The 12,885-nt window shown below is 35.0% G+C and overlaps 2 protein-coding genes across 4 annotated transcripts in view; one reads left to right on the top strand and one right to left on the bottom strand.

Moving 5' to 3' along the window:
* The window catches only part of GALNT11 (polypeptide N-acetylgalactosaminyltransferase 11), a 56,214-nt gene extending 50,983 nt beyond the window's left edge, over positions 1–5,231 (top strand). For all 3 annotated transcript variants that reach the window (XM_074267432.1, XM_074267429.1, XM_074267431.1), the window contains 4 exons: positions 1,065–1,283; positions 3,102–3,206; positions 3,878–4,015; positions 4,399–5,231. In XM_074267432.1, coding sequence (XP_074123533.1) covers positions 1,065–1,283; positions 3,102–3,206; positions 3,878–4,015; positions 4,399–4,530 — 594 coding nt within the window. In that variant the 3' untranslated portion in view covers positions 4,531–5,231. The remainder of the gene's footprint in view (positions 1–1,064; positions 1,284–3,101; positions 3,207–3,877; positions 4,016–4,398) is intronic.
* A 4,408-nt stretch (positions 5,232–9,639) lies between these two features.
* The window catches only part of KMT2C (lysine methyltransferase 2C), a 243,898-nt gene continuing 240,652 nt past the window's right edge, over positions 9,640–12,885 (bottom strand). The window contains exon 61 of the mRNA XM_074267428.1: positions 9,640–11,150. Coding sequence (XP_074123529.1) covers positions 11,058–11,150 — 93 coding nt within the window. The 3' untranslated portion in view covers positions 9,640–11,057. The remainder of the gene's footprint in view (positions 11,151–12,885) is intronic.

Below are 12,885 nucleotides of genomic sequence, written 5' to 3'. Positions count from 1 at the left end.
TAAAATGGAGTGTTATTTTGTTCCATGTTCTACTACCTTCTTCCTCTTTTTCCTCTGGCACTCAAAACTAAATGACATGTTCAGGGTCACATAGATATTAAGTGTCAAAGGTCTAAGGCCATATTTGAACTCAATAACTTTCTTCTTAAAGTGTGATACGCATTCTTGTAGTTTCAGAACACTTATAGCCTTTAGACTCTTTTGTTAATTGAACAAAAAACATTTTTTTCATTACCTTCCTTTATGCTCACCATTGGATTAAAATCCCTGATATGTTGTCTTTCTTAAGGATACTTTTTCAAATTTTTCATTAAAACTTACTTGCTTGTTCATATTTAAGATGCATTTATTTTCCTCAGGATCCATTTATTTGTTTATGCTTATCATGGGTATTATAAGGTAGGATTATGAAATATAATTTTTCTTGTTACCTTTAGTTCTAAAACTGATGGAACTATCCATCTCCTTTATTTTCCTCTTCAAAGAGAAATTGTGGGCTTTCAATTGGCTGCAATTCTACATTTTCTGGTTTTATTTATAACGAGAATGCCAATAATTGTGTATGTAATGTCTTAAGTCTACTGGTCAGTGGATATAAGTGTATCAGTAATATTTATTGACTAAGAACTTTGTGATTGTTAGCATCCAGTCTTTTTCCACCATATTACCATCACTGCTGAAGTTCACATTGCTTGGAGTAGAAGTAGAATTACCTTGTATTTTTATTGATTTTATGGATTTCTTAGCTGTGGCCAGACTTCTGATATAGAATTGTAATTACCTGAACTGGTCTTCAGAAAGCAGAAAAATTTCCTGCTTAATGGAATTGATCAGAATTTGAGTTCTATATAAACCTTGAGAGCCTAAGATTGCTTTTATGATACCATGAGGCATTAGAAAAGGAATTTGGTAGAGGTTCAAAATGTATTAACAAATGGAGCTATAATTTGCTTATTGATTCTTCTCCCAATTGAAAGATGCTATTTTAAAATTGCTATTTAAAACTGTAATATAGCTACTTACTTGATATTCAGGAGTAATTTGTTTTTTCCCTCCCGACTTAGGAACAATATTTTTCTTTGAGACCCGAGTTGAAGTTGAAAAGCTATGGAAACATCAGTGAACGTGTTGAATTGAGGAAAAAATTGGGCTGTAAATCATTTAAATGGTATTTGGATAATATCTACCCAGAGATGCAACTGTCTGGCCCCAATGCCAAACCACAACAACCTGTTTTTATTAACAGGGGACCCAAAAGACCCAAAATTCTGCAACGTGGACGGGTAAAGGAATAAATATTTCCATCATTCGGAATGAAATTATGTTAAATGAGCTCTTCAATAGGTGCCATAAATGGTATTCTGGATAGCCTTCTACTGATCTTTCATTAATCCTATGTATGGAAATTTTATAAATACAAGAAGGACAGAGTGTCACATAGTTAACATTAGGGCATTTCCTGCTTTGTTTCAAATTCTTAAATATTTCAAAGTTGTTTTTTACAGCATTGTTGTGGAATAAATTATATTCTCCTGATTTGGATCACTTTACTCTATCAACAGATAGAATTTCTAAGAATTCTATACCATTAGTCTTCCTCTCTACCTCAAAACCCAGAATAATTCTGGGAGACAATTTTGGGACAATTCAGTGTCTTGAAACATTCTGTCCTTTTAATCCATCACTTTTTTAATCTTCATCAACCTTCAGGATACTCATCTTTACTTCAACCATCTCACCTATATCCAGAGGTGATCATACTTTTGACCAGACCATGATGAATAAGCATTCTTTCTACCTTCACAATATAGAACTCTGAATTTTTTTTTTCTCTGATCACAATTTTAGATCCAGTCATAATTCTGGCTCTTATTTGTAGAGAGGCATCACTTGCTATGTTAAAGACAGACTCATTCATTCCTGTTTTGGGGGGGAAGATGGAGATTTTTTTTAATTTTTAAAAATTAATTTTATAATTATAATTTTTTTGACAGTACATATGCATGGGTAATTTTTTTTTTTTAAAACAACATTATCTCTTGTATTCATTTTTCCAAATTTTCCTCTCCCTCCTTCTACTCCCTTTCCTAGATGACAGGCAATCCCATGCATATTTAATGTGTTACAGTATAACCTAGATACAATATATGTGTGTAAAACCAAATTTCTTCTTGCACGATAAGAATTGGATTCCGAAGGTATAAGTAACCTGGGTAGAAAGACAATAGTGCAGACAGTTTACCCTCAATTCCCGGTGTTCCTTCCGTTTCTGTCCATCATTGATCAACCGAAAGTGAATTAGATCTTCTTTATGTTGAAGATAACCACTTCCATCAGAATATATCTTCATACAGTATTGTTTTTGAAGTATATAGTGGTCTGCTTCTGCTCATTTCACTCAGCATCAGTTTATGTAAGACTTGGAGATTTGTTTTTAACAGAAGTGTCTAATTTTACAGAAGCTTTTCCTTCACCTCTTGATCTTATTTTTGTGTTCATCATATTGATCATTTAAAAAATATTGAACCCTGAATGCCTGTACAACTTTAGCATAATCATTGATTATTATATGTTTTAGCCTTCCTGACAATATAAATTTTTTGTCAGAGAAAGAAAATTAGAGGAAGTACTATCCTTAATATCATGTTGACGTTGCCTGATATGGTACCAAGAACACTTTGAAAAAACAGGGCTCTACCTCATTCTTGTTACAGGTAAAATGTCCCAAGTTTCCTTTTAGCAATTACAAAAATTGTCACTTTAAATTCTTTAAAAAGAATCTCTCCTTATTTTTTGTAGTATGTGTCTGCATTGATAAATTAGCTACTTTGTAAGCTATGTCAACGACTACCAATTTTTCCCTATTCTTAACTCCTATAGGCATGTACAACTTGTATAACCAAACTTTCTAGAATATAGTGGACAGTTCAGTCTTCCAGGTAAAAGTGAGGATAAAGAATTCTTGTTTTTTTTTTCTTGTTTTTTTTTCAAATGCCCATTGGATAAAGAACGTGAATAGTTAGATTTTTAGGGATGTATGCTCTGTCTTCCTGTGCTTACCTTTCTATGAAAAATGGTTAAGAACTTGTTTTCTTTTGTAGCTCTATCACCTCCAGACCAATAAATGTTTGGCTGCTCAGGGTCACCCAAGTCAGAAAGGAGGACTAGTAGTTCTTAAGGTCTGTGATTACAGTGACCCAAATCAGGTGAGTGATGGGCCACCTTTTAACATGTGACCGTACATGCAACTTTCCTTTCTAGCTCTCTTCTCAAAGACCTGAAGTATATTTTGTTGGGATTATTATCAGTTGGTTATCCAGTAGTGTTCAATTTTGAGGTTTTCTTGGCAAAGAAAAATACTTCTCTGGCTTGTGTTTTTGGATGATGAAACTTGAGGCCAACGGGGTTATCACATAGCTAGTGTGTATCTGAGGCCAGATATGAATTCAGAAGAGGACCCTTGTTGACTCCAGGCCTGGCATTCTACCCACTGCACCACCTAACTGTCCTTGTTTGTTTGCTTCCTGAAGCAGTTGGAGTTAAGCCCAGAGTCACACAGCCAAGAAATGGTAAGTATCTGAGGCCAGATTTGAACTAAGGTCTTCCCAACTTCAAGGCTGGTACTCTAATATGAATTGTTTTAGACAAGTTAAGTTTGAGATATCCAGAAATCAGTTAGTGACATGGTACTGTGTACTGGGAGAGACAGAATCAGGTCTGGATCTACGAAACTAACATTTTCAGAGAACATCTGAATTGACGCAATTACCTCAGTCATCTTTATCTTCTTTTTAATGAAGGACAAACATTCTTGCATTATAAATTGTTGAATGAGGAGCTAGGAACAAATCACAAGTTTTTAATTCTTTGTTTCCAGGTCTGGGTTTATAATGAAGAACATGAATTGATTTTAAATAATCTTCTCTGCTTGGATATGTCAGAAACTCGTTCATCAGATCCACCAAGACTCATGAAGTGCCATGGGTCAGGAGGATCCCAACAGTGGATACTTGGGGTAAGAATCTGGCCTTAGTGGTTCAGGTGATCAGAAGGCAGTGGGGGTGTTGATAGTAGTATGATGATAGCTTATGTTTATTTAGGATTACAAAGTACTTTCATCATAGCAACCCCTTGAAATAGAAAAGTTAAGTTTAGGTTTGTTTTTTGCCAGCAAGGAAGCTGAGGCTGGGGAGCCTTTAAATGGAGGCTAAATTTCCAATACTTCTTTGAAGTTGGGATTGAGTTGGGAATTATTCTTACTAATATAGTGTCTGGCATACATACATAGTAGGTACTTAATAAATGTTTACCTTTTTGGCTTTTGGGAGAAGCTGTCTTGTTCTGCTTCATATATAGAAATAAAGATCAGTGCTGTTTCTTCCTACCCATTTCTTTCAGAAAAATAGTCGACTCTACCAGGTATCAGTTGGGCAGTGTCTGAAGGTGGTTGATCCATTGAGTCGAAAAGGCTATGTTACTATGGCAATCTGTGATGGCTCCTCCCCACAGCAATGGTATTTGGAGACCTAAGATCTTTGAAGATGCTGAAGTTCGAGAAGTCATGATGTTCCTCACTCCTGGACTAGAGTGTGATGCTTTGGAGATTTGACTGGGGAGACAAATCAAATCCCTTAGCCATTTTATCCCTCATTGCTGTGTCTGCTAGAGGAATTCCTTTCCTCTTTTGACTTGAGATTTCTAGGGAGATACTGTATCCCCTAAAATGCCTACAGCAGATGAAGAAGTGCAGTCCAGCAAGATACATTAAATGGATTCCAGCAAGATACATTAAATGGAAATTCCCCATTCACAAAGAGAAATTAGATTTTGATTGATTTTTAAACTAAAGATTAAAAAAAAAAAAAGAAAGAAAGAAAGAAAAGAAAAGAAAAGAAAAAAGAAAAACCAAACATTTCTTGCTTTCTTTATAGACTCATGCCTCCTTTTAGTTGATTTGGAAAAACACACCAATGGTTTTAACCTAGACATAACACTATTTCTTTTGATCCTTGGAAACAACATTCAAGAGAAATTATTTTCTAGACCTATTTTAAAATTTCTTTCATCTTGTTTATCTTTTAGACAGATGAGTCACTAAGTGGTTTAAATAACTTGTTGCTTTTACCTTCACTGGCGTTATTTGTAGGTCCATATTTAAAGAGAAAAGTACTATTACAAATTTATTTTGCTTAATTATATTTACATTTACAATAAATTTTGTTCATCCATTAGGATTTTTGTTTTATCTTTCCTCCCAATTCTAGGTTTCTGTATGGTCTGGGTTACTTAAGCAAAAACCAGTAAGAAATACTTTTAGTTAGCAGCTTAAATAATTTGCTGGTTGGTTATTTATTACAGTGTTCATTTACTACTGAGGCCAAGGTACCGAGTCCATTGGAAGAAATTAAGTGTAAATTTAGGAATGGTTAAAGTTCCATGGAATCATTTGATGGGAGCAAATCTGGGTCAATAGCATGCCCCGGGCCTAGAGGAGCAGTGAGCATGGATACTCAGGGATGCTCTGGTCATAGTTGTTAACTACCTAGATAAAAACTTCTATTTCCTAGCAGAATTCTGCCTGAGCCATAGTAAAGCATCAGCTATAATGAACTGGTGAACTGTACATAATGATAAACCCTATCTGGAATGTCTTTGGCTTAGTGTGGAGTTTTTCATTCAAAGAAAGGGAACAACTTTCAATTATATTTTGTCACTGTAAGATCTCTTCTCCAGAAACATGAATTAATTACATCGTGTTGACTAAAGATTTATTATTCAATTGAATAACTGTCTTTCATATATTATAGGACACATTACTCAGTAGAAACAATCAGAGAGTTATGGAAGGGAAAGCTGCTACTGATTAGATCGTTAAGGGACTACTTTCAAAATATAATACTGGATTGTGCAGAAGACAGCACCTTATGGGAACAGGTCATTACAACTGGAATCAAACAGTTTAGTAAAACCAACTAATACTTATTTAAGTAATATGGAAGAGAGATTTGTGACCTCATGGTAACATTTCAAGATAAAAAGTGAGAGTAGTAAAATAATTCCAGAATATCTTTTTCAATAAGCACCTACTTGTCTTTTTGTCCTTTCAAGTACAGCAATGAAATATAAGAGGAGTATGTGTATTCCTAGCTACCTTCTGAAAGTCTTTATCTGAAGGACATGCCCTCTCCTAATTACCAAGCTGGACAGGATCTGGTCTGTGGCTAATTTTAAGAAATCACTTCTGTCTAGACTTATTAGAACTTTTTGAATCATTATGATAAATCATTGTCATATAATCTTTAAGAGTGGCAAAATTAACTGCAGGTCACTATATTCAACCTTTTATCTAAAGCAGGAATCCTTTCTACAAGTTTTATTCAAGGGCACTGTCAGATGTATAGCAAGATAGGATAGTAGCTGACTCTTCTGTGCTCCAATGAAGCATTTCAAAACACTTGGTAAATGTTAAGAAAAATGGCCCCTTTCTTCAGGCCTAGATAAAACTCATCTCCGATATGTTTTCTGAGGGCAGCAGAAAAACCGAAGAATGCTTTAGAGCAGTTCTGATAACAACCTTATTGTAATTTCTTTAAAAGTATTATTTTTCAGTAATTTGCTGCCACAAAATGATGGAGAAATCAGAAAATACTTTGAGAGATGAACTCCATATATAATTTAAAGCTTTATCTATCAATCAAACAGATTTACTTTCTCATTCCCAATAGGGCCTAAAAAGCACCCATAAATAATGAAACTACAGAGTCCAGAACAGCAGTGTACTGGTGAGAGAATGGGCAAGCTTATTATACTGAACAGATTGCCTTGGTACATGCAGCTAGATACTAGGCTCCTTTTAAGGCCTCAGTGGAGCCTGAACAAGTGACATCACTTTCTCCTTCAGGACTTCTTTCAGAAAAGATTTTAATTCCAGGTATTATCTAAAGCAGCTTATGCCATAATGTGTCTAAAAACAGGTATAGACTAGGTATGTGTGTCATACATACATAAATGAAAACATTTGTAAAACACTTTGCAAACTTTAAAGAACCGTATAAAATGTCAGTGTTCAAGTAGTTTTTCCCCATTGGGAGAATGAGGTTGCAAGGGAACTGGTTTGAATCTATGATTTTGGTGTTCCTATATGAGTCAGTATGTGTTGGTAATTTATGAGAATCATTAACTTTTAGCTCACTGAGGGGTTAGATGACTTATAAAAACTTAAAACATTTATTAAGTGTCTACTTTGGACAGCTAGGTGAAATTGAAAGAGTGTGAGGACTGAAGACAGGACGATTAATCTTTCTGATTTCAAATCTGGTCTCAGACAGATACTTACCATCTGTGTGACACTGGGTAAGTCACTTCATCCTGTTTGCCTCAATTTCTTCATCTGGAAAAGGAAATGGCAAACAAACAACTCCAATATCTTTGCCAAGAAACCTAAATGGACTCACAAAAAGTTAGGACTGAAAGGACTGAGTAACTGTCTTCCTTTCCTTTATGGAAATAAAAGGATCTTTGGACTCAGTTCTCAAGAAGCTTATAGTCTTTGGGAAAACAAAATGCAAACTTGTATACAATACAGTGATATGCAGGGAAGGCACTAGATTTAAGGGGAATCAGGAAAAACTTCCTATAAAAGGGTGAGATTTTAACAGGCACTCGAGTTGCTGCAGAATTTGAATCCTGATTTTCTACACACTAGACTTTATATTATTACTGCAGTTTACAATTTTAATTATGATTATCACATACTCTCCCATACTATAAATAGCAGAACAGTTGCTGATTTACATAGAGGGAATTTCCTCACGTGGCACTCAATACCAAAGCTTCTTAAACTGTGGTTCGCAACCCTTATATTGGATTCTGTAGGTGAATGTGGGGTTCATGAACCAAAAAATGATCATTGTATGGATAGTTATGGATCCAAGTAAAGTTGGAATTTGTCTCGCCTTGAACACAAGAGCAAAATCAAATTTTTAGTGTTCATCTTCATAGTTCATGCCAAAGTATTGATTTTGGCCCAGCTAGATAGCTGCCTAAATTCATTGGCATTCATGTAAAGTATTTTTCCAGATGTGGTAGAATAGAATCTTGGATGATTATCTTGAAAACCCTAAAACCTATTAAATAGGCTAAAGGAATTCTGCCAATTTAAGTTCATCCCAGCCAGACTTTCCCTTTCTTCTAGTGAGGGATATGTAATCGGTGTGCAACTTCTGTCTTCCAAATCTGGTTTATTCCTGTTAGCTTGTTTGTTAGCTATTCACCTCAGACACCATTTCCTCATTGCCCAACAGAGGATTTGCTTCTTACCATTGATTAGCAATCTCCTGCCTGGCTTAAGATTCTGAGCTGGGGCTTTTGCTGAGCAACATGGAGTCAAAAAATCGAGGCAGAATGGTTGTCTGAAAGTTGACCTAGTCTCAGGCCATACTCTCATTAGGCTCCACTTTGGCTTGGCCACTTTAAGTACTACTGGTGACTGCCACTAATGAAATGAATGAACGAAACATTTCATAGTGAATTGGCAGGAATCGAGCACAAAGCATTCTAAACTTTGGGGAATGGAGGAAAAAAGATGAATATTTACTTGGAAAAAACTGCAGAAAATTTAGTAGGGAGAAGGCATCATAATTTAGAAATGGCCAAAACAAAAAAAACCAGGGCAGACTCACATTAGTTCATAAACCAGCCTAGAGATCTAGTTAAACCCAACCTTGTATACATAAGTCATTTATTAATATTTCAGTGCCCCCAAGCTCTAACATGTGACTTTCATTTCAATAAAATACACCATTCCTCCCCTACAAAAATATTCCCTGCCAAAAAATGTCTGCCTCAATTTTTCCCAAAAAGAAGGGATTTTGTTCAAATTTAGTTAAGAAACTAAAAATATTGATTAGACATCCCTAGGTTATGAGAAAGGAATAGAAGTTATTGGTTTTAATAAATTCATCCATGAGCAAAATGTCTAAAAAGGAGGAAATAAGGCAAGTTTGGATCCTGCTTTTACTCTCTTTTTTCCCCAATCAGAGAGCAAGGGGGTTGTTAACTACCACCCAAATTACTCTGAAAGCTGAACCAACAACACAGATCAGACATGGGGTATATCCTCAGAGGGAAATGTGAAGCAGCCATTATAGACGTAAAATATTTTATTTGTAAATGCTGATCCTCTAAATCTGTTTCCACAAATTCCAAAACCCATAACACTCTGTATACTTCAAAAAATTCAAAAAATTTTTTTGCCAACATTAGGTACTATTATACAGAACAGAAAAAAAATCCTGTAAGACAAATACTGGTAGGATGTTGGAATATTGTACAAGAGAAGAAAAATATTCAAGAAACAATTTCATACAGCTATTTATCAAGAGAAAAATATATACAATTGATTTATTCTGTAAGATAAAAATACATCATGCCATATACATTACAAGTTTTGAACTGTGTCACTGATATACTAACAGTTTTACAGTCCACTTTAATTGTGCACACAAAAAAAACTTCATTTTATACTTAGCCTGTGAAGTGTCAGTACCAGAATTTTAAGTATAAAATAAAAAGCTAACCTGGTTCAAAATGCTGATTAAGTTTCTACAAGCAAACACAAACAGTGTTTATTTATTTAAAAAAAAAAAAAAAAAAAAAAGAAATGTAAACAAAACCAGTCCATACAAACACATCTTTAAATTACATTTTCCAAACCCCTGTTGCCAGAGTCCTGCAGCTGCAAGCATAATTTGTTTTTTTTATTTTCTTCTTTTAAATGAGTTTTCCTTAAATAGGAAGCTTTGGGGTAAGATTTTAAGCTCCTTTTCTACATGATTCTATTATGTTTACATAATTCACTGTGGTCTGAATCAAGGACCTAATTAAAACTACTTTTGCTAGGGGTAGGGAGAAAGTTCAGCTTGAGTTTGAGTGGGTTTTTTTTTTTTTTAAGCAGTTATTCACAGTTATCACAAATTGTAAGCACACACACAAAAAACCTGACTGAAGTAGGGATGCAACAATATAATATGAAAAAAATTAATCTCAATTACTAAAACATCTAGAAAAGTTGTAGTCATAGTGTGTGAGTGATGAGCCTGTCTTTTTAACAACCTTAAAGTGTACAAAGACAATGAAGTACTAATAGGTCACACAGTCAGGCTTCAAACAAACAAAAAAAGCTTTAAGTTGAAATTTTGGTTATTACATAATCGTTATAATGTCATGTTTAGTAACACAAGATCATATTGTAACATCCCTATCAACATTTATAAGCACCCGAGCTGCTGCAGAGCCTCATAGCATTTGGTCAATAACTATTTTTTATATTGTAATTTTCTTCTCAAAATATTTACACATTTGTACAAAGTAACAGGGTTTGTTAGTTCTGCAGGTAACAGCAGCAGCTTGGCTTTTTTCTAACTTTGTTTTTTTTTAAAAATAGCTTCATTCACTTATTCAATAATAAATACAAAAAGTTTCTCTTATTTTACAGAAATCAAAAACTACAATAAACTGACTCATGGAATCAAGTATTTTAAATGTATTTTAGTGCAAGTTATTATCCCTTAGCTCTATCCCTAAGGAAGTCATTTCAGTACATTCCTTGTTCAGTGGTGTCTACTTTATTTAAAATTTTCTTTTAATTAGAGGGCCTGCCCCTTTATCAAATAAGGCTGTGGCCAGCACTTTGGACATCTCCCTTTCGCTGGTGATTTCAGTCTTACATTCATAGGAGGCCCCTCCTCCTATCCCTCCCCTACCATAAAGCAGGGCAGCCATCGGCTCTATACCCCCCTTTCAAAGTTTCTCTTCAAGAAGCTCAAAAAGTAAAGGTGCTGGACCATCTGTAATTTAGCTTTGGGAAGTCTGCTTGAGTTAGCTTCCTTCTGGTGCTTCTTAACCCAAGGACTGTAGAAAGCACAACTCCCAGTAGCCATTTAAATCACACAACAAACAAACATAAAAAACCTTTTCTGTTCACAAAATTCAATTGTGTTGAATCATGTCTTCTTAGGGTCAAGCAGCCCTCTGAGATGGATGTCAAGGAATGCATACTAGTTCATCCATTTTCGGCAGTTTACAGCTCCACAGTGACAGGGAATCTTGTGCTGGTCATCTTCAAAATCAAACTTATAATCATAACAAAGCTGCCCAGGAGAAAGAAAGTATAAGAAATTGTCTTAAGAAGAAGAGGGTACCTTTTACCCCAAAGTCAAACAAAACATTGGAAAACATTGCTTAAAATTAATTGCTCCTTTGGGCTTTCTTCCAATAGATTTTATATGGAAACCTTCAAAAAAGAACACTGAAAACTGATTTGCTCCCCAATACTTTTAAAGAATTGGAGGCAGAGAACTGTCTCTAAGAATCCTAGTCTTCCTTCAAGGCTCAGTTCAGGTATCACCTCCTTCATGAAATCTTCACTGTTAAAACAGCTTAGTCTCTTATAAGTACAGAAAAAATTAGGGGAAGTTAAATGGAGGATGGCAAAGAGGTACGGGGAGTTTCATTTTTGGACTTGTGACTAGTGATGACTAGAGTTAAGAAAGATATTAGAGCTAATTATGTAGATTTAGGGAATCAGTTGAGAGAGAAGGGGGGGAGAAAGAGAGAGAGAGAAGAAAACAGAGGGGGGAAAGAGAGATCCAGAGTGGGAGTGGGCTGTGGGGAGACTGATGAATCACTGTTTCCTTAGACATCTCCACTCAGGTCCCAACTCTGCCTTGCTCAACATTTTTATTAAGTGAATGTAGGCAGTGAAGCAGAACTCTCAAATCTATGCATGCAATTAGGAAGAAAACCTACTGGTGAAATATCATTGCCTCAGACTTAAAATGCCAGCAGGTTAAAACATGGTCCAGAATTCATTAAATCTATGATTAAATTAAATCTATGCATTAAATGCAAAATCCAGCAAGGGAGTGAAACAAGCATATGATAGGGGAATACTGCTCTGATAGCACCCTGTGTGGAAAAACTAAATTCTAAGCACACATTTGGGAATAATGGCCACACATAAGAGTAAAGGGATTGGGGATGGGGGAGGGGGAGGTGTAATGGAGAGAAAGACATTTGTGATCCTGACCTGGAAGCAAGATGAAATGGATGAGAGTGTTTTAGTCTATGCCTGGACCTAGATATAAATTATAGTTGTAAATATAAACCTGTTTTCTCATTTGTAAAACACCTACACTACTAACACTTTACAAAGTTACTGTGAGGAAGACAATTCTCAAGCTGTAAAGTACTCTGTAAACAAAAATATCACTATTAATATCATATGAAATATAGTGTTGTCCAGATCACAAAAGGTAATCATGTACTGCACTCCTCCTCACCAGAGGAGTGTTATATTACATATTACAAATGTGGAAGAGGAATAGTCAGAATGATGAGATAGTGGCAACCAAAACAATATAAAAAATTAATGGAGGATATGGGAATCTTTGCAGTTTCCAAAGGCTAAATGATGGCTAAAATTTAGGAAAGAGATCAAAGTTGTTTGCTTTTATAAAAACTAGACTCTGGGATTAAATAGCAGAAGTTATAGGGAATTTAGCTCAATATAGGCATATTGGGAAACTTTTCCCCAAACCAAATATTTCTAACAGTTTAATATACTGTAAGATCCTTCAGATGATCTTCATTTTGTTGTCGCATAAAGATTGGGGGGAGAGAGGGGAAGATGAGAGTAGGGTGGACTACAAAAATCACAAATTAGACTCCAATTTTAATATATCATATTCAATATTATTTTATGATGTCTAACCATAAAAAGTTACAAAAGTGAGTTATAGGAAGCTCTGTTCTCCTTGGAGTTATAGTCACATTAAAGGAGAGTATAAAAAAGGCAAAAGATAATTAATCCCATTTTCAGAATTC

Source organism: Sminthopsis crassicaudata, chromosome 5, assembly GCF_048593235.1.
Source record: "Sminthopsis crassicaudata isolate SCR6 chromosome 5, ASM4859323v1, whole genome shotgun sequence".
NCBI lineage: Eukaryota > Metazoa > Chordata > Mammalia > Dasyuromorphia > Dasyuridae > Sminthopsis > Sminthopsis crassicaudata.
The sequence above is the reverse complement of the archived record's forward strand: the minus strand, read 5'-3'. Positions and strand labels throughout refer to the sequence as shown.